The 19940-nt window shown below is 38.6% G+C and overlaps 1 protein-coding gene across 4 annotated transcripts in view; it reads right to left on the bottom strand.

Moving 5' to 3' along the window:
- Window positions 1–1155: 1155 nt before the first annotated feature.
- The window catches only part of clstn1 (calsyntenin 1), a 50777-nt gene continuing 31992 nt past the window's right edge, over window positions 1156–19940 (bottom strand). For 2 of the 4 annotated variants that reach the window (XM_065285549.2, XM_065285550.1), the window contains 14 exons: window positions 19576–19725; window positions 19176–19361; window positions 18158–18406; window positions 17384–17505; window positions 13987–14149; window positions 13693–13743; window positions 12573–12730; window positions 10374–10522; window positions 9755–9993; window positions 9173–9343; window positions 7582–7727; window positions 6118–6253; window positions 5017–5201; window positions 1156–4738 (listed from right to left, as the gene is read on the bottom strand). In XM_065285549.2, the coding sequence (XP_065141621.1) occupies window positions 4544–4738; window positions 5017–5201; window positions 6118–6253; window positions 7582–7727; window positions 9173–9343; window positions 9755–9993; window positions 10374–10522; window positions 12573–12730; window positions 13693–13743; window positions 13987–14149; window positions 17384–17505; window positions 18158–18406; window positions 19176–19361; window positions 19576–19725 (2300 nt within the window). In that variant the 3' untranslated portion in view covers window positions 1156–4543. The remainder of the gene's footprint in view (window positions 4739–5016; window positions 5202–6117; window positions 6254–7581; window positions 7728–9172; window positions 9344–9754; window positions 9994–10373; window positions 10523–12572; window positions 12731–13692; window positions 13744–13986; window positions 14150–17383; window positions 17506–18157; window positions 18407–19175; window positions 19362–19575; window positions 19726–19940) is intronic. The other 2 variants (XM_065285551.2, XM_065285552.1) reach the window with 1 other exon arrangement.

Raw genomic sequence — 19940 nt, 5'->3', positions numbered from 1 at the left:
AAAGCATCTTAGTATGTAAGCATCTCCAGGGTAAAGCCTCTTGGAAAAGGAGCATCGAAGTCACTGATTTCACATTGATATCAATCTTTCACACAGCCTTACTCAGCCAATATTAAAGATATCAAGGTTATGTTTTCAAAAAATATTTTTATATTATGTAAGATGACTTTATGTAGAAAACTATGGAGGATGAAAAATGACTTCAGTGTATATAAATACATAAATCAATAAATGTAGATATACGTAAATAAATGAATAAATAAATGCAGAAATTAATAATAATTAATAAAAATGAATAAATAAAATATACATAAATAAAAAATGTAGAAATCAATTAATTATTGCAAAAACTATATATATATATATATATATATATATATATATATATATATATATATATATATATATATATATATATATTTCTACATTTGTTTATTTATTCATTTAATTAATTATTTATTTCTGCATTTATTTATTTATTCATTTATTTACTTATATCTACATTTATTTATTTACATATTTATTCATTTATTTATTTATATACACTTAAGTCATTTTTCGTCCTCCATAGAAAACAGTATACAACAAAAATCACTAGCTGATTTTTCAAAAGGGTCAATTTTTTTGAAATATAAAACCCTCCATATAACGCTGCAGTGAATGTGGACATGTAGTGTAGCATATATATATATATAAAAAATGCATTCAAACATTTTTCCCCATCTCATTATCCTTTATTTTGTTCATTAACAAGCATCAACTTCACTATAATTTTCCAATTTTAGAAAAGTGAATGAGCTTGAGGGCAGCATCCAACAATTCTACAACATCCCCAGTTTACATTTCTAGAGCAAAAAATAATTCAAAATGTGAACAATGACCACTGAAGACTGCAAATTCATAAACGCTAATCTTTGATTCAGTAGTATAATCGGTCCAGACCCATCTTCAGCTTCAATGTGTCATTTACAGAAAATATTTATATCTGTTACACATGCAAAGACGATGCCCCTTTAAATACACACCACCTGCAGCTGTTCACACCGAAAATATTTCATCTGGGAACGTTTCTGTGTCAGCATCCTAAAATTGTCAAACCACGTGACAAAATCACATTGTTTAAAATGCATTAAACACTGTTTCCCCTTAAGAACCTGCAGATTAATATTTGTATTGGGGAGGGGGGAAAGGACGACAGATATAAAGATTTGTGCGATTTTTAGTATAAACATCAAACAAATTTTGGTCTCATGAAGTGATCATCTGATCGGAAACAAAATGATTGAGAATACAATATGAAAACAAACATTCTGTGACTGTTATATTTGTGTCTTGTTATGAATTTCATGCTGCCCTCTTTATCTTTATCAGGAAATACACTTCAAGATCACCTTGCACTATACACAAATTGTTAAAATTGCCTAAAGTTCATTTCAATAAAGTACATCTTTTTAAAAGTGACATGATTTAGTACAATATTCATTGATGATACAGTATGGACCTATTTTAGCTACACATCAACATGAACACAAGACATCTATGTTGGACAATTAAAACGTCCACTATTGAGAAAACTAGCTGTTGACCCCCTAGTATAACATAAATGGAAATCAAATCAAATAAAAATCGCTTCTGTGTGTCTATAAGAAACCTAATGTTAAAATATATTATAAAATAAAATTACTAAAATGGCATGGATGAATGTTAGCTCTGTTATTAATGGGCTGTGATAGGCAAAAGGCACTCCTAACTCTTCCAGCTGAATTTATGAGGGGGATCTGTTGACCAAATCGTCAAAAGAAATAAAAAAAAATTAATACATAGGATAAAAAAAATAAGAGTCAACATTTCTGAACAAATCTTTCATTCTTCGCCCTTTCATTGGTCACAAAAACAGACCTTCTTCACAACTCCCCATCGTACCTTTCCTCATAACATAAAATTATATTTATACCACCTATCACTTTAGATCTTAAACTGAGAAAATTCGTGCCTATAAACAATACATCGACAAAAATGAATAAAGTACACCCTAAAAAATGCTTGGTTATCATCAACCCAGCATTGGGTCAAAAAAAAAAGGGATAAGCCCAGCCGTTGGGTTAAATTAACCAAGAAATGTTTATATTTGACCCCACAATGGGTTAAAAACCCTGCATTTTTAATAGTGTACCCTAAAGCTTTACTTCTCTCTTAACTAAACCATCAAAATTCTCCCAAATAATTAACATTCTTTTAAAGCCCACCGGGAACTGAATATATTCTCTGGTTTTCCAAAAACTGGATATTTTTTCCGAAAAATACGACCATTTTGGTAGTACGGAGCCCCTAAGGTGACATGGAGCAAAAATTAAATAAAGTTTAGTTTCGCGTGCACATGTGAAACTATTGCGTGCGCACGTAAAACTATCACGTTTAGTTTCGCATGCGCACGAGAAACTATTGCGTGCGCACGTGAAACTTTCGTTTTCACGTGCACACGCGATAGTTTCACGTGAGCACGTGGAACTTTCACGTGAGCACGCGGAACTTTCACGTGAGCACGTGGAACTTTCACGTGAGCACGCGCAACTTTCACGTGAGCACGTGAAACTAAACATTTAAAAAAATTCTGCACATGAAGGTTTCGCGTGAGCACAAACTAAACTTTAGATTTTTTTACTCCAATGTCAACTTAGGGGCTCGGTATTACGGAGAAGGGTGCATCCTAAAAAAATTCCAAATCGCAGTCAGAAAATGAAACTGATGCCACTACATGGAGAAATGCAAACCTGGAGAAGACACCATCACCAAAATAGAATAAAAGTTTACCAAATGTAAACAAATATCATTACACAACTCTACAGTACAGTTCCATGTACAATAAAATCTAGCGGCCGTACTGCAAAAATCTCATTTATATTGTATGTTGTATTTTTTACTAGTAAATTGAAATGTGTTGTGATCGAGGAAGGGTTAGCCCTTTTAATGTTTAAAAGAGTTTTAGGGGCTTTAAAAAGACAAGAATTCAATACTAAAACTAAACGTCATTGGGTTAACCCTGAATTTACGAACGAAAATGAATTAAATACAAAAATAAAAACATCCCCCCATTACTTTATTTTCAGTACCGTTCAAACGGACCATCTTGAGCTAAAATTGTCATCAACACGAGTCTGTTAAATACATCACAGACCTAACAATGCTCATATAACCGATCATCGATAGCACATCATCTCACACGGTAAAAAATAATTTTTGCGCCTACATTTTTAAGTAGCCCAACTTGGAAGTCACATCAACTTGTGACAAAGACTTAGCTTAACTTATTTTAACTTTATTTGATAAGTTACAGCAACTCATCACCTGTCAAGATTAAAGTACATGACTTCCATGTTGATTATACTTATGAATTTAAGTGCAATTTTGTTTTTTACAGTCACTACAGTCGCAAAATGTTTCCCAAATTGGTGCATACTGTGATTCCAATTGGTCTTTATGTATTACAGAAAACACAAGCACTGACTATCACTTAAGAATGGCTTAAATAATCGCAATGTTCCTAAATTGTACAACATACAGTACCACGCAATAAACAACAGTATATTCATCACCTGAATGTGATTATTAGTCCCCAAAACAAAAACGTCTGCGCCACCACTCGACTAAAACACAGAAGCTGTGGTAGCGTTAATGCCATTGCGAGCTCAGCTAGTATTAGCGTACGTATAGCCGAAACACCGAACCGATTCCACGCCTAAATAAAAATAAGATGCACACCCACCCGAGAGGAAAGACAATGGAGTCTGTCACAGAAACCTCAGCCGCTATCATGGGTTTCTCTATCTGTGAAGCGAACGTCTCGTACGAGCATGACGGAAAAGTTGAACTGAACATGCGAAAAGCATTTTTGACAGAAATATTCTACAGCAGTGTATTTTTGTCGTCGGATAGGCTTTCACGAACACATTGACTAATTACATGGTTTCATCATATTTACAAAATATCAAAAAGCAATTGTATTCTTTCATACCCATGATTGCAAATCTTGCCATGCAATATAAAGAGAGAAGAAAAATATAGACAAAAATGCCAACTTATTTCTCTTTCCGAAGTACTCGTGGATAAAGCAAAGAGTCCAACCCTTTTTTCCTCTAGATTCTGTAGCAAATCTAGCTTAAATTCATGTGCAAGGATTATACATTAAATCGTTCTCCCGACTCCATAGTCAAAATAAAAGTGCAGGGATGTGTCCTTACACGGCTCCAAAGAAAAGCAAATCGAAATAAATTAATAACTTGGATCTTGTGATAACTACACTACACAGAAAATCACCACGATAAGATGTCAGCCTCGGCTGGTGGAAAATAAGCTGCAACACCTGTCACGACAGACACCAGATATATTCGCATCTATATTGTACATATATTGTATAATTATTACGTTGTTGTTTGTACGCATGGCTCTGTAGGTAGGGGCTGAAAGGGAAACATGGGCTTCCATATTGGCAGAGTGGTGTGACTGTGCGAGAGTGTGAGTGTACTGATCTGTGTGTGTGTGTGTTTTAGTAGGTAAGGGTGGAGTCGTCCCATTCCAGCTGCTGCTGTCTGCTGGAGCTCTGCTGGTCTTCAGGCTCACCGGCCTCATCCTCGCTGCTGCCTGACTCTGCGCTGGTGATGTCATCTTCCTCCTCGCCATCCTCGCTCTCCTCCTCTTCCTCATCGCCTTCTTCCTCGCTGCTGTGCTGGTCCTCATAAGTCTAAGAGGTAAAAGAGAGTCTTGATCTTATGTACTGTGAAAAAACTCAAAATCTTCTGAACATAAAATCCTCAATTTGGTATTGAAGAACTTGTTTGAGTCACTAAAGTAAAAAAAAAATACTATTGTTACTAAACTCATGAAGTTTAGTAATGTAGCTCCACAAAATAGAAAAAGGGATACAAAAATGGGAAATTTTGATAACAGTGCTGTTTTAGATGGTTTGGCCATTTTAAAATCCTCTGCTATATGAGCGAGTGAGTTAAGTTAAGGACACACCTCCATGGGGTTGACGGTGATGGTGAGAGCCGAGTCGTCCCAGTCCATCTCGTTCTCTTTTCCGTTCTCCTGGTCCCTCATGGTGCGCTGATGAGCTGCGCGGATGCGGAACACGCCCAGGATAATCATGAACACCAGGAAGCTCACGCACACAACGATGACGATGGTGGCGGCACTGGGGACAACTGTGAAGAGCACACAAAGTGATGTTTCGAATAAAGCCGTTCAGATGACTCCATTTTTAATAATCCTTAAACTGCCCTACTTTTTAAAAACTCGAAGAATATTTTTGGCCACAACATTAAACAGATTATATGTTTGATTACAAGGTCTGGATTATGTTTTATAAGAGATTAGTGCAATAATCTGGAGGAGATACAGTAGGGATTGAGGTGGCCAATGAAGAGAGAAACACAACAGATGGGTCAGGGTTGGAAAGGTTAAAGGGACACTCCACTTTTTTTGAAAATATGCTAATTTTTCCGCTCCCCTAGAGTTAAACATTTGATTTTTACCGTTTTGGAATCCATTCAGCTGATCTCCGGGTCTGGTGCTACCACTTTTAGCATAGCTTAGCATAATCCATTGAATCTGATTAGACCATTAGCATCGCGCTCAAAAATAACCAAAGAGTGATATTACACAGCAGGCCAAAATAGTCCCCTTAGTATCTTTCAATAGCAGGGGACTATTTTCGGGCAGTGCATAATATCACTACGCCTGCTGCAGCCATGATACAGCAGCAAAGTCTTTGATTATTACGCCAGAATGAGAGTATAGTTCCTAGCCATATCTGCCTAGAAAAACACAACTTTTAATTTTCCGTCGGTCTTAGTATACGATGTAACTACAGAAGAGTCAAGTTTTAAATAGGAAAAATATCAAAACTCTTTGGTTATTTTTTGAGCACGATGCTAATGGTCTAATCAGATTCAATAAATTATGCTAAGCTATGCTAAAAGTGGTAGCGCCAGACCAGGAGATCGGCTGAATGGATTCCAAAACGGTAAAAATCAAATGTTTAACTCTAGGGAAGCTGGAAAATGAGCATATTTTCAAAAAAGTGGAGTGTCCCTTTAATGCTGGGTAAAGAATAAATACCTGAAGCCTGATGTGTGTTGGCGAGGTTGTGTCCTGACAGGTCAACTGAAGCATGCTGGACTTGGTTGATGAACTGAGGTTGGACCATTGCATTGTTAGCATGATCCATGGGGTTGGCTGTGTGGATCACGTTGACCTGATTATGTAAACAACAATGACGATCAATCTCCTGCCATATCCTTCTTTCAAATAGTGTAATGGTGCGTTTACACCAACCGCGGTAAGGGCATGAAGCGCGAGTGATTTCAATGTTAAGTCAATGTGAAGACGCGTTGAAGCGCGTCAGGAGGTCCCGCGGCGCGGAAGACGCGTTTCCGCCTCATTCGCCCGTGAAGCTCGCACGAAAGGCTCGAATTGAGCGTTGTGCGCTGTACGCGCGAATTGTGCTTTTGTGCATTTTGCGGTACACGCGAATTTGCGGCTGACGCCCGAGTTGAAAAATTTGAACTTTGGCAGAATTTCGCCCCGCGTTAACCAATCAGGAGCCTGCCTGCTGCTGTGGTGGCAGCCCCGCCCGGAGTCACTCACTCAACCAAGGCTTGATATTGTCCGTGCGCAGTCACCCAGAGCTATACGACACAAGTTCTTATTTCTATAGAGGAGACAGGAATAAAAAGGACCTCGCTTGGAAGAGTGTCAGTAAGGACTTTGGGCAACCTGGTAAGTTGTAATACACACTTCACTTTTAAGTCACGTGACGTTTATCGACCCGCGCCGTTTATTTTCCCCCTATAGAAAGGTTACCAAATACAAACTGGTAACTCTCTCAATAAATGCACAATCAACATCAGTCACCTTGCAAACAGACAACCGCATAGCACTTGCCCCTCCCACAAGAAGCAGAGTTTGCCTCTGACGCGCGTCAAATGCTTGCTTTTTCCGCGCGTCCGCGCGCGAATGCATTCAAAGTGTTCAAGCGGCAAACTAGGCGCGGTAGACGCGATTTTGACGCCCAAAACGCGTTTGGTGTAAACTCAGCATAAGAAGCTTTAGCAGTCTTTTGAAACCAGAAAAGGCTCATCACACAATGAATGATAAATCTGGCACCAGCTGCTTTATACAACATTTCTAAGACTCAAAACTGTAAAAAATAAATCTGATTGGACCCTTTATAAAATAGCACAATGAGTGGCAAAATGCAATTGAAAATGCAATTATGCCCTTATTATGAAGTAAGCTGACTACACTGGAAACTCCCACTGATCTGATATCAGTAGGCTATATATATATTTTTAACCCCTTCATACCCTGCGTCCACTGGAATGGACGTCACGTTTTGTGGTTCAAACCAATAAAATGCTCATGAACCAACAAAATTAGGCACACTGATTAAACACCTGAAAAATCAGGTCTGAAAGTGTTAAAGTCTTAATGCACATATACCATGGAATATTTTTAGCACCTGACACATTTCCACCAATTTATATCCCATCATACTGCTCAGCAGTGTGTGGTCAGCCATACCTCCACTTTAAATTCATTGCTGATGTAGCGGCCGTTGAGCTCAGAGCAGACCAGTTTGAACTTCCTGTCAAACAGAGCATCGGTGTGCCAGTTCCTATAGCGAATCAGATGCAGTACCTGTTCATAGTTTGCCATCGTGTTAACACCTGCGGACAAAGACGAGAACATCTTCTGAATCTTATAATGTTCAGTTGCTTACATCTGCCACAAAGTCAAACCTGACCGTTTTACCAATATAAAATTTATAATTACTATTATAGCTTCCATTATAACCAAAACGTTATGGGGCGTAGCTGTAATTTTGGTCAGTATGGCAAAGCCCTATTCTATATACCAAATTCCAATGACCTATTTTTCACATGCTTGCAGAGAATGCTTTACCAAAGTTACTGGGTTGATCTTTTTCACATTTTCTAGGTTCATAGAAGCACTGGGGACCAAATTATAGCACTTAAACATGGAAAAGTCAAATTTTCATGATATGTCCCCTTTAATAATTCTTCAGTTTTTCTGTGGTTTCTTTGTCTTTCAAGTAAAGCTGCTTTGAAACAATGAAAAATTGTAAAGAAGTGCTATATAAATCAATTTTACTTGACTATAAGCCAACCAAAATGTGATGCTGAATCTAATCTACCATGAACAACGCTCACAAGAATGATCCAACTCATTGATCCTATTGTAATAAAAGGATTAGTCCATTTTCTTAAAAGAAAATCCAGATAATTTACTCACCACCATGTCATCCAAAATGTTGATGTCTTTCTTTGTTCAGTCGAGAAGAAATTATGTTTTTTGAGGAAAACATTAAAGGATTTTTCTCATTTTAATGGACTTTAATGGACCCCAATACTTAACAGTTTTAATGCAGTTTAAAATTGCAGTTTCAAAGGACACTAAACGATCCCAAAAGATGCATAAGGGTCTTATCTAGCGAAACGATTGTCATTTTTGGCAAGAAAATAAAAAATATGCGCTTTTAAACCACAACTTCTCGTCTTCCTCCGGTCCTGTGACGCGCCAGTGCGACCTCACGTAATACGTCATCACGTCAAGAGGTCACGGATGACGTATCGAAACTACGCCTCAGTGTTTACAAGTGTGGAGAAAGAGGACCGAGCTGACATTGTTGTATGTCGAATTAAACAAATTAATGTCTTTGTGTCAGTGTATTGTTTAAAATGGTCCACAAATGTGCGTTTCATATATGTAATACGTGACCTTTCGAAGTTATTACGCAATTACGTGAGGTAGTGCTGGCGCGTCAAAGCCAGAGGAGGACGAGAAGTTGTGGCATATTATTTATTTTTCTTGCCAAAAATGACAATCGTTTCGCTAGATAAGACCCTTATGCCTCGTTTGGGATCTCGTTCTAGATTCCTTTGAAACTGCATTAAAATTTTTAAGTGTTGGGGTCCATTAAAATGAGAAAAATCCTGTAATGTTTTCCTCAAAAAACATAATTTCTTCTCGACTGAACAAAGAAAGACATCAACATTTTGGATGACATGGTGGTGAGTAAATTATCTGGATTTTTTTAAGAAAATGGACTAATCCGATAATAGTAGTTTGTTGACTGTTGTAGACAGGTTACCTGTGATGACAATGCCCATGTTGGAAGAACTCATCTCCAGACCTCTCTGCTGAATTTGGACCAGATCCACATCCAAGCTCTCATGATCTCCATTTAGATCATCTCCAACCACAGTCACCTCACAGGTGTCCAAGTTATGCATGATCTCCTCAGATACCACCGTCTCTTGCACTGCAAAAAACAAAAGTAATGGTATTTTATCTCTGATATATATGTGAATGGGAAAGTAAACTAGGAAATACTTACACGCCTTTCAACTAGTAGAAAACCTTACTGACTTTTTATTTTCCTCATACATAAGCTACACATTTCATCACAGAAACCATTACAAACAGTCACACTAAATTATCACATCAACATGATTATTCAAGCATAAACCTCTAGTATCACTCCAACAGTTTAGTAACTCCTCTTGCAGCCAATAGGGAAACAATTTAAAATTCTTCCCTTCTAAATTAATTTATTTAGCAGATGCTTTTTCCTCAAGTGGCTTATATTTAACATTTTGCCTTAAGAGCCAACAATCTTCCTTTTTTTGCTTTTTCTGCCTTCTCAACAAAATCGGAAACACTCTCATCATACCTGTAGGATCATCCTCTCCCTCAGCCTCTGCCTCAGCATCCACCTCAACCTCGCGGGTGATGGTGCTGACGATGCGTAGCTCGGGGAACAGCGTGACGCCCTCTGTGCTCTCGAACTCGGCTGCTCCGCGGGCAAAATGGTCAATTCCACTGAGGCTGATCTTTGGCTCCTCTGGCTGGAGGACCATCACGTAACCTTCAGAGTCGGGCACGGAGATACACGTCTCCTCATTGAAGCATCTGAAGAAACACCATATAGGAAGCAAATCATCAGCATTTTCACAACTATGATTGGATTTTTTGGAAAACAAACATTGTGCCCTAACTATCCTAAGCGCTAAGTAATTTGTATGTGCAAGTAAAAGCAAAACACTGCAGAAACTAAACACTTAATACCAATTATAACATATTTGCTGTTTAATATGTGGTTATGTAAGGTTTTAACTTAATGAGATTTCACTTTGGGTGAAGCTCTCTAGATTTTGATTTAATTGCATTGTATAGTACACAGCAAGTCAAAGTGTAACTCTACAATTAAAAATTAAGTTACTGTCAATCATTTTGTTGCTTAGCACTGAATGGCTGCTTAATTAATGAATTCTCTGTTGATGGAAACTAACTTGACTGTGGTGGTGACACGAAGATGACGGATGCCTGGTGTGGGGAACTGTCGGGAGTTCAGGTAAGAGATGTGCTGCATGACCTTCTCAAAGCTCTCAATGTCATCTCCCTCTAGGCTCAGAGAAGACTGGTTGGGGTTAAACTCCACCTGCAGACAGACACGAACAAACAGATCAAACAAGATGCCATGAGTTACAAAAACACTGGAACAGAACTTATTAGAATTAGAATAGAACTTATTCTTAGTTCCTTTCCTAGAACTTAGTAATTACTCTGTAATCATGTACTATGTACTATAATCCAACTGGTTCTATATAGCTTTTAAAAACAAAGCATTTTTGGTGTATTGTAATGCCAACGACTGGCAGACAGACAGACAGACAAAGCATAGACTAATAGATAGACTAACAAAAATTTAGATAAACAGACAGCGAAAGATTGGGAAAGAGTGAGACAGATAGAGTGTGATAGGTAGACAGACAGACAGACAACTAAGCAGACAGATAAATAGACTAACAAAGATTGAGATAAACAGACAGCGATAGATTAGGAAAGAGTGAGACTGCTGGAGTGAGACAGAGTGAGATAGGTACACAGACAGACATACAGATAAGCGGCAGACAGATTGGAAAAGAGTGAGACAGCTGGAGAGTGAGTGAGATAGGTAGGTAGACTGATGGAAAGAGTGAGACAGATAGAGTGTTATAGGTAGACAGACAGACAGATAAATAGACTAACAAAGATTGAGATAAACAGACAGCGATAGATTAGAAAAGAGTGAGACTGCTGGAGTGAGACAGAGTGAGATAGGTACACAGACAGACATACAGATAAGCAGAAAGACAGATTGGAAAAGAGTGAGACAGCTGGAGAGTGAGTGAGATAGGCATGTAGACTTATAGATAGACTAACAAAGATTAAGATAGACAGCGATAGATTGGGAAAGAGTGAGATAGCTGGAGAGAGACAGAAAGACAGCAATAGGATTGGGAAAGAGTGAGATAGCTGGAGTGAGACAGAGTGAGATAGAGAGACAGACAGACAGACCGATAGACATAGACAGATAAGCAGACAGACAGATAGACTAACAAATATTGAGATAGATAGCAATAGATTGGGAAAGAGTGAGACAGCTGGAGTGAGACAGAGTGAGATAGAGAGACAGACAAACCGATAGACACAGACAGATAAGCAGACAGACAGATAGACTAACAAATATTGAGACAGACAGCCATAGATTGGGAAAGAGTAAGACAGAGTGAGTGAGACAGAGTGAGATAGAGAGACAGATAGACATGGTCAGACAGACAGATAGAATAACAATAATTGGGATAGACAGACAGTGGTAGTTTGGGAAAGAGTGAGACAACTAGAGTGAGACAGAGTAAGATAGAGAGACAGACAGACACAGAGAGACAGACAGACAGATATATAAGCAGACAGACAGATAGACCAACAAATATTGAAATAGACAGTGATAGATTGCGAAAGAGTGAAACAGCTGGAGTGAGACAGAGTGATAGACACTGACAGACAGACAGACAGACAGACAGACAGACAGACAAACAAATATTGAGAGATTGTGAAAGAGTGAGACAACTGGAGTGAGATAGAGAGACAGAGAGACACAGACAGACAGACAGACAGACAAGCAGACAGACAGATAGAATAACAAAGATTGAGATAGACAGACAGCCATAGATTGGAAAAAAAATTAGACAGCTGGAGTGAGACAGAGTGAGATAGAGAGACAGACAGACCGATAGACACACACAGACAGACAAGCGGAAAGACAGATAGACTAACAAATATTGAGACTTTCTAGCGATAGAAAAAGTGAGACAGCTGGAGTAAGACAGAGTGAGATAGACAGACAGACAGACAAATAAGCAGACAGACAGATAGAATAACAAAGATTGAGATAGCCATAGATTGGGAAAGAGTGAGACTATTTTGAGATAGAGTGAGATAGGTAGGTAGGTTGGCAGGCAGACAGATATGGATAGATAGATTGATATGGATGGATTGATTGATTAATATGGATGGATTGATTGATTAATATGAATGGATAGATAGAGATATAGTGAGACTGGGAAAAAGTGAAACTGGGAAAGAGTGAGACAGCCAGATGGATAGACGAACTGCCAAAGAGTCAGATCCAATACACTACAGCTACTACACTTCTTGAAGTTACCCACCTTCACAGCTGAGGCCACTTCTTCTGGAAGCTGCACATCAAGACCTTCTTTACAGGTGTAGAGGCAGTCAATGACCTTCTTGTTCTCCAGTTTTCCAGTACGGATCATGAGTCCAGCCAGGCTGCCCCGGAAGTACTGAGTCATGCGGGCGCTGCCACCTGTTCAAACCCAGAGATAAACAGATTACAGCTGTGAGACTTCAAACATATGCCCTGCCGAGGGTTCAGCTCAAGCATGCTCTCATGACTGATGTTCATGCATGTTAATTCTGTCGTGCTGGCCCGGCCCGATGCATCTGGGCTTCTGCGGTCACACTGGATGATGGATGATCTGATTAAGGCCTGTGGCCACATGCAGCTCTTGGTGGGCGAAGTAGAAATGGCAAATGAATGGGGATTAACACAAATAAAGCACATGAATAAATTAATTAAAGCAGTTTGCATATACTTATATGGTTTGGTGGGGTAATTGATGATGTGTTTTGAAACATCATATTATTAAGGTTTTAAAAATGGTTCACCCAAAAATCTAAGTTTTGAGTGAACTGTCCCTTTAAGGGAAATGAAAGCCAAGTGATACTTTATCTGAATGTAATGTCTTACTGTATATACTATGACTGCATCTGAAAGACACCGAATGATGCAGGAAGGGTCAAAGTGACCTTAACCAGTAATATGACACAGAGTGATGCTCTAAAGTGGCTCCCGTGGGTAGCGAGGTCATTCGGTGAGATCAAATCACAGACACAACTGCGCTGACACGGCCAGCATAAACAATCCTGTAAACTGCAGCGTGGCTTGAAGCCAAATGCTCTGATTTGTCAAAGACACAGATACCTAAAGTCAGCTGAACTTCTTTTTGTGTAACTTTAAATTTACTGAGCAAAATGAGATGAAGCTAGTTTGATGAATGAATAAAACAGAAAGGTGAATAAAGAATATGACAGGCGGGTTTATGATCTGGCATCTCTTGTCTGGATTGCATCATGCTACACATGTTATGCAAGCGCAGACTAAAGCTGCATGCACATGCAGCCCTTCTGCAGCTGTGTGGCTTTCAGCTGCAAAAGAGCTGTACATGTGCAGGGATATATTGGGATGATGGGAAAGACGTGGGCAACCTGTCAAGGGCTCTGAGAGTGTTTGAGTTTCATTGTCATGTCCTGAGAGGTCTGTAGAGGTAAGACAGAAGAGCAGGAGAACAGCAAGGCTCATTATAGTCAATCATTTGATGCATTTTCATGAACACACAATTTCTTAATACTTTTAAAATACTCCACAGCAAACACAACCTACTTCCTAATACAGTGCATGTTTCAATTCCAACAAAAGCTTGCGGCAAGGGTTTCAAATTCAACACAGAGTTTCCATCATTGTGTACGAGGAGGAGATCAATAGATCATTAGTAAGTTTACCTTGCCAGCAGGCACCGATGGTGAGCTGGGTCTCAATCTTGGCGGCATGCAGCGGATAATCCTCTGTGACCAAGAAAGGCTCAAAGGTGGAACCATCCACAAACAAAGTCACTGCCGGGAACTCGATGTTCAACACGTAGTGATGCCATTCTTTATCACACACCTAGGAGAAGAGACATGGATCAACAAATTAAATCAAAGCTTTTTACTTATAATTGTGATGACTATCAATTTATTTTAAGATTATAAACACTAATTCATGTTTAGAGGAACAATCTTCTCCATTCACATTTGTGCATTAATCTATACATTTCTTTTATCACTATCTGTGTTTCCTGTGATCGAATGCATGACCCTTGTGTTGCTCTACCACACAAAAATGACATATACCTACCTTGGGAATAATCGTAGTAATGCTCTGAATTTTCTAGACTTGTATCATGGTGATACTGTATGTTTTGGTCTTGTATCATGTACTAGTGTTGGGTGAAATGCCCCATTGTGAAATCGTCCTATTATTAGCCTGTGAGGGGTGGGGCAATATTTTACTCCTTTTTTATGTGTTTATTTTTTACTTATTCATGAGAAGCCACTTGATTGGTGGACAAAAAAAGACTGTCATAACCGCAACCTTCTTAAAACTGATGCCATTAATCCGAGTGCATCATTAAACCCCAGGTGCTTTAATATTTCCTGCGTGCCCGGTAGTGTGAATAACACACTTGCTGGTTTTAAACCCCTGCGCACCTAACAACCTCTTTAGTGCAAGGAAATGTCAGGGCCACGCGTATTGCAGGCACATGTGCGAGGAAGAGTCCGAGTTAGGCGCATTACAAGTTCAGGTGCTGGGAGGAGTCCATGATGCGCGTTAAGGTCCGAGCAAGAGTCAAGGGGCTTTATGTATAAAAATATGCGTAGATTTTATCCCTAAGTTGCGCGTATGCATATAAGGCAGATTTTGCATATTATGCACAAAAGCTTTCAGGTTTATAAAACCATGCATATTCAAGAAACTGCGCAAAATTCTGTTCATAAATCCTAGTGAGCATCTTGTTCCCGAAACAACAATATATGGAGCGTGCAACGCTTAGTTTTACTAGGCATAATGTCGTCTGCATATCATTTTAATATGGAAAATATTGTTGTTGTCCCATTTCCAAAAAACGCTTCTTTTCATGACATTACAAAAACACTAATTTATATTAGCTTGGCTAAAGTATGTTAACATTTTTAAACAGTACAGTAAACATATCAACAAGTAAAAGAAAAAAAATCAACAAGTAAAACAAAAAGTTTTGAGTAGACTACATCAGAAAGTAGCCCTCCAGATTGTTTTATCCATTGTGGTAGCCCTTGCTCACAAAAAGGTTGGAGACCCCTGGTCTAGAGCATCTGTATGGTGCGCACTCATTAACGCGAAGTTTATTTTTTATAAATCCCAATATGTACGTGGAAAATTGCACATGCATATTTCTATGTCCATTTTGTGCGTACACAACTTTTATACATCAGACCCCAGGTAAGTGCGAGAAGGCAGTGGTGTAGTCTAGATTTTTGTAGTGAGTATACTGTGATTTTTCCCTCTCACCCTTATGCTCACTCGTCCTAGCGCGACACCTCATAAGCACCACCACACTCACAGATGCATACAGTAAAGATATTCATGTAACTTAGAGCATTCTGAAAGTGTACTCATAAACTCATAAACTGAATGTGTTATCAACATGTCAGTTTATTATAAGAAAAAAAAAAGACTTTAGAGCCAATGGGTTTACAGCTGGGGAAACTGGACTGATTTTTAGACTGGTTTAGTGTTAATCAACATCTAACTCAGGAACAAAAGTTACTTAACTGTTAATTAAAATTAAATAAACTGTTTACAATCTTCAATCCGTGGCAAACACATGCATTGAAGGAGAAAAAAATATTCACTCTTTCAATAGATATTATCTGACAACTATATGTTTTTAATTAATACACATTTAAGATGACCATGAATTAACTATAATTTGCATAGTCATTGATATTAAAGCTTATTTTTTGCATATAATATAAGCATTGTCTAAAAATGAAAATAGGCTTATACTTAATTATTATTACAAGACCATCCTGTAGCCTAAAATTTGCAAGTCTAAACTGAAGATCAACGCAGACATGAATTTCCTCACAGAAGTTTAAGATCATATACATCTTGTCAAGATGATCTTGAACGCAGATATATAAATGAAAACAGAGAAGGAAAGTTTAACAATGTGAAGCACAAGCAAACATGCAGAGGAACTGAAGGCAGCTAAAAACCATCAGGATATTATCACGGGCTTATTTTATTGCATTTGGAGCCTTACCTCCAGATAAAGTAATAAACTGGACTGATGATTTAAATGTTGTACTCACATGTGCGTTGTAAGCTCTATGGATTTTATGTTGCAGCACTGCTTCACTCGTTCACTTCTCAGTGTCGCGTGAGCAGCTACACTGCAGGTTCGACTTCATTTGGCGCTAAGCAGACCTCTTGGTGATGTCAGAGTACCGCGAGAGCGATTCAAAGCAGATTTCTCCATGTGATAACTGGAGTCGCTCTCGCGGTGCTTTGCTGTCACTTACCTGTGGCGTCACACCAGTCTGCTCCCCAGTCACTTTCGCGTCACTATAGTAATTTCATTTCATAGAAATTCATACGCCGATCGGATCGCGCAGTTCGGCAGGAAGTATATAGCCTAATATGTATTTCAACCCGCTAAAGTGGCAAGTGTAGCATGCTAATGATCAGTGCTTCACATGTATATTATGACTAAAAGTTTAAAAATGTCAAAAAACCATGCTGTTACGCATCCTCGCGCTATTTTTAGTGGGTATACGGAAATCCTTGACCATTTCTAGTGGGTATACGGCGTATACCTGCGTATCACGTAGACTACACCACTGCGAGAAGGAATCCTCTTAAATGAAGAAAAGCATGCAATGCACATGTTAATGTGAAACTATGATGATAATAAGAATAACTATAGCCAACAATCATCATGAAAGCCCGCTATTGGCCATATGTCTGACTATCGGTGATACACAATGGTATGGTCTATCAGCACAACCATATCATGTACCATGGTATTCTTTTAAATACCTTGGTGTGATGTGCAAATATGGTAATCACTGAGCACAATGCATTAAAGTATGCCCATTTGATACAAATAAGCTCATTTTTTTAACATAAATTTGTTAATAATAATTTCCTTCAGTAAGGTTTTGAGAGATCTGTTGGACCTTTAATAAAGTATTTTCACTGCCATACATGAGGTGCTCTATTCATAGCTTGGGTGCTTAAATTTAGTATGTAAGCAAATCACACAGAGGTGTCTTTCAAAAGCGACTGCTTGTAAAGAGGCACCAGTGGACTTACTTGGTCAAGTTTCCAGTGAAATTCTGCAGGTTTGTAGTTCTCGGATTCAGTCGGGTCCTGACGCAACAACAGCACAAGACGACAGTTGTGTACGTATAGAGAATAGTGGTGTCTGTTCATCTCTGCGGACACATAAACACAGAAATAAATCACAGAAATACATTTTGCAATTATAGCTTATGCTAACACACTTATCACGTGTGTCCTCTTAAGATCTGCATGTTATTTTGTATATATAATCACCAATTATATGATTTAACATGTGCTGCATGTATTGTACACGTGTCTCAATCTGCATAAACTGATACAAGCCTACTCACACAAAAAAATAATGAAACAACTTTCCATAAACAGGCACATAACTATGATGTAATCACCCTTACATAAGAGGCTCTAATAACTGGACAGTCTTCTTGACTCACAAAACTACAATGAACCATTCATAAGCTACAAAATTGATGTTACGAGGCCATTATTTTAGCGATATATTCCTATACGATACTAATCTTATTATTAAACATTTAAAGGGATAGTTCAACCCAAAATAATTTTTTTTACATATACTCATGTCATTTCGTTTTTTCCCTTCCGAGTTGTTAACTAGCAGAATGTCCAACCTGGTTTTATCCATTCAATGAAAGGAAACGATGACCACTGCTTTCCGCAGTCCTCATCCACTTTCATTAAATAGAAACAAGTTTTGGACAGAACTATCCTTTTAAATAAGATGAAGAGGACACAGAAACAGTCTTGGTGTTATGTCAATGTCATTACCGGTTTTGTCAGAATTGCAGAGGATGGTTTCTTTCTCCCTGCTTCCAGGTCCATGCCTCATCCACACTGAGATGGTAAAGGGTTCCTTCAGGCTGGTGCTTACCACACCCTCAGGGACCTTTGTGGCCTGGGTGCCATTGAACTCAAACACCTGGTCGCTGTCGTGCCCGTTGTCAGTGGGCAAGCCAATGGTCCAGTTGGCAGAGTTGCCAGGAGCTGGCAGTAACTCCACAGTACCGGCACTTGCACCTGTATGTGCATAGAAACAGTAATTGCATTATGGTTTTTATAGGCCTTTGAGATTATGCAATGTTTGCAGGTAATCCCATTGCTACAGTTTTAATGATATGCATTTTTGAAAGTATGCTAATTTGATTTTTATAGTTTTGGAATCCATTCAGCCGATTTCCGGGTCTGGCGCTACCACTTTTAGCATAGTTTAGCTTAATCCATTGAATCTGATTAGACCATTAGCATCACGCTAAAAAATAACCTAAGAGTTTCAATATTTGTCCTTTTTAAAACTCAACTCTTCTGTAGTTATATCGTGTACTAAGACCAACAGATAATTAAAAGTTGCAATTTTCTAGGCAGATATGGCTAGGAACTATACTCTCATTTTGGCATAATAATTAAGGACTTTACTGCCGTAACATGGCTGCAGGGGGCGCAATGATATTACTAGTCCTCTGCTATTGAAAGTAACCAACTTTTAATTTTCTGTGGGTCTTAGTACACGATGTAACTACAGAAGAGTCAAGTTTTAAATAGAAAAAATATCAAAACTCTTTGGTTATTTTTTAGCGCGATGCTAATGGCCCAATCAGATTCAATGGAATATGCTAAGCTATGCTAAAAGTGATACAGCCAAACCCGGAGATCAGCTGAATGGATTCCAAAACAATAAAAATCAATTGTTTAACTCTGGGGGAGCTGGAAAATTAGCATATTTTCAAAAAAAAGTGGAGTGTCCCTTTAATGGTTTATATTTTAATCTTATACGTTTGTTGTGATTTACCACAGAGCTTATGCAAGGATTTTTCGGAATACGTGTCTCTGTCGCAGCCCTTGCCGATGTGGTTTGTCTCTAACATAATAGTGGCCTGAATGGAGGTTATTGGCTCATCGCAGGTCTCCAGGTGCATGCTAGGAAACAATGCAAGACTTCCTGTGCCAGGTTCATATTCAATCCTTTTGTTAAATCCTGTTAATAGAGAGACAAATGCGGGTGACTCAAAACATACACAAAATGCTTTGCAATATGGATGTATATGTTGGTTGTACATGTATTAATGCATTTTATCATTCAGGCTTCGTAGCCTTATTGCAACTGCAAGGCTTATCAAAGAGTGCTTTCATCTAATTTAGCTTTATCCAACAAAAAACACAGCTGTGTTGTCCTTAAATGTCTTTCGTACCTTGCCAGCTGGGTTTACAGGTGGGCTTGATGTTGATTTTGACAAGGACGTCCTCAGAGGCGCGGTTTTTACCGCAGTCATACGCGGTCACTGTAAGTTTGTACATGCGCTCTTTGCTGTAGTTCAGCTTCTCTGTGTTCTTGATGTTGCCTGTTTGTTAATAAGAAACGACAAGCAATGAGCTCATGCTCTTTTCTTTAATATGACAAAAGAAATGCTATACAAACATGCAGCTGGGTGAACCATAACATCGAAGTGAAAGTTAACAGTACATTTATAGTACGATCAACCAACATTGATCATGCTTAAATTCAGTCAACACCTCAAGGTGACATACGACCAACATCAAAGATAAGGTGTGCTGA

This window comes from Paramisgurnus dabryanus, chromosome 21, assembly GCF_030506205.2.
Source record: "Paramisgurnus dabryanus chromosome 21, PD_genome_1.1, whole genome shotgun sequence".
In the NCBI taxonomy this organism is placed as follows: Eukaryota; Metazoa; Chordata; class Actinopteri; order Cypriniformes; family Cobitidae; genus Paramisgurnus; species Paramisgurnus dabryanus.
Note: the sequence above shows the minus strand (reverse complement) of the source record. Positions and strands in the feature narration are given on the sequence as shown.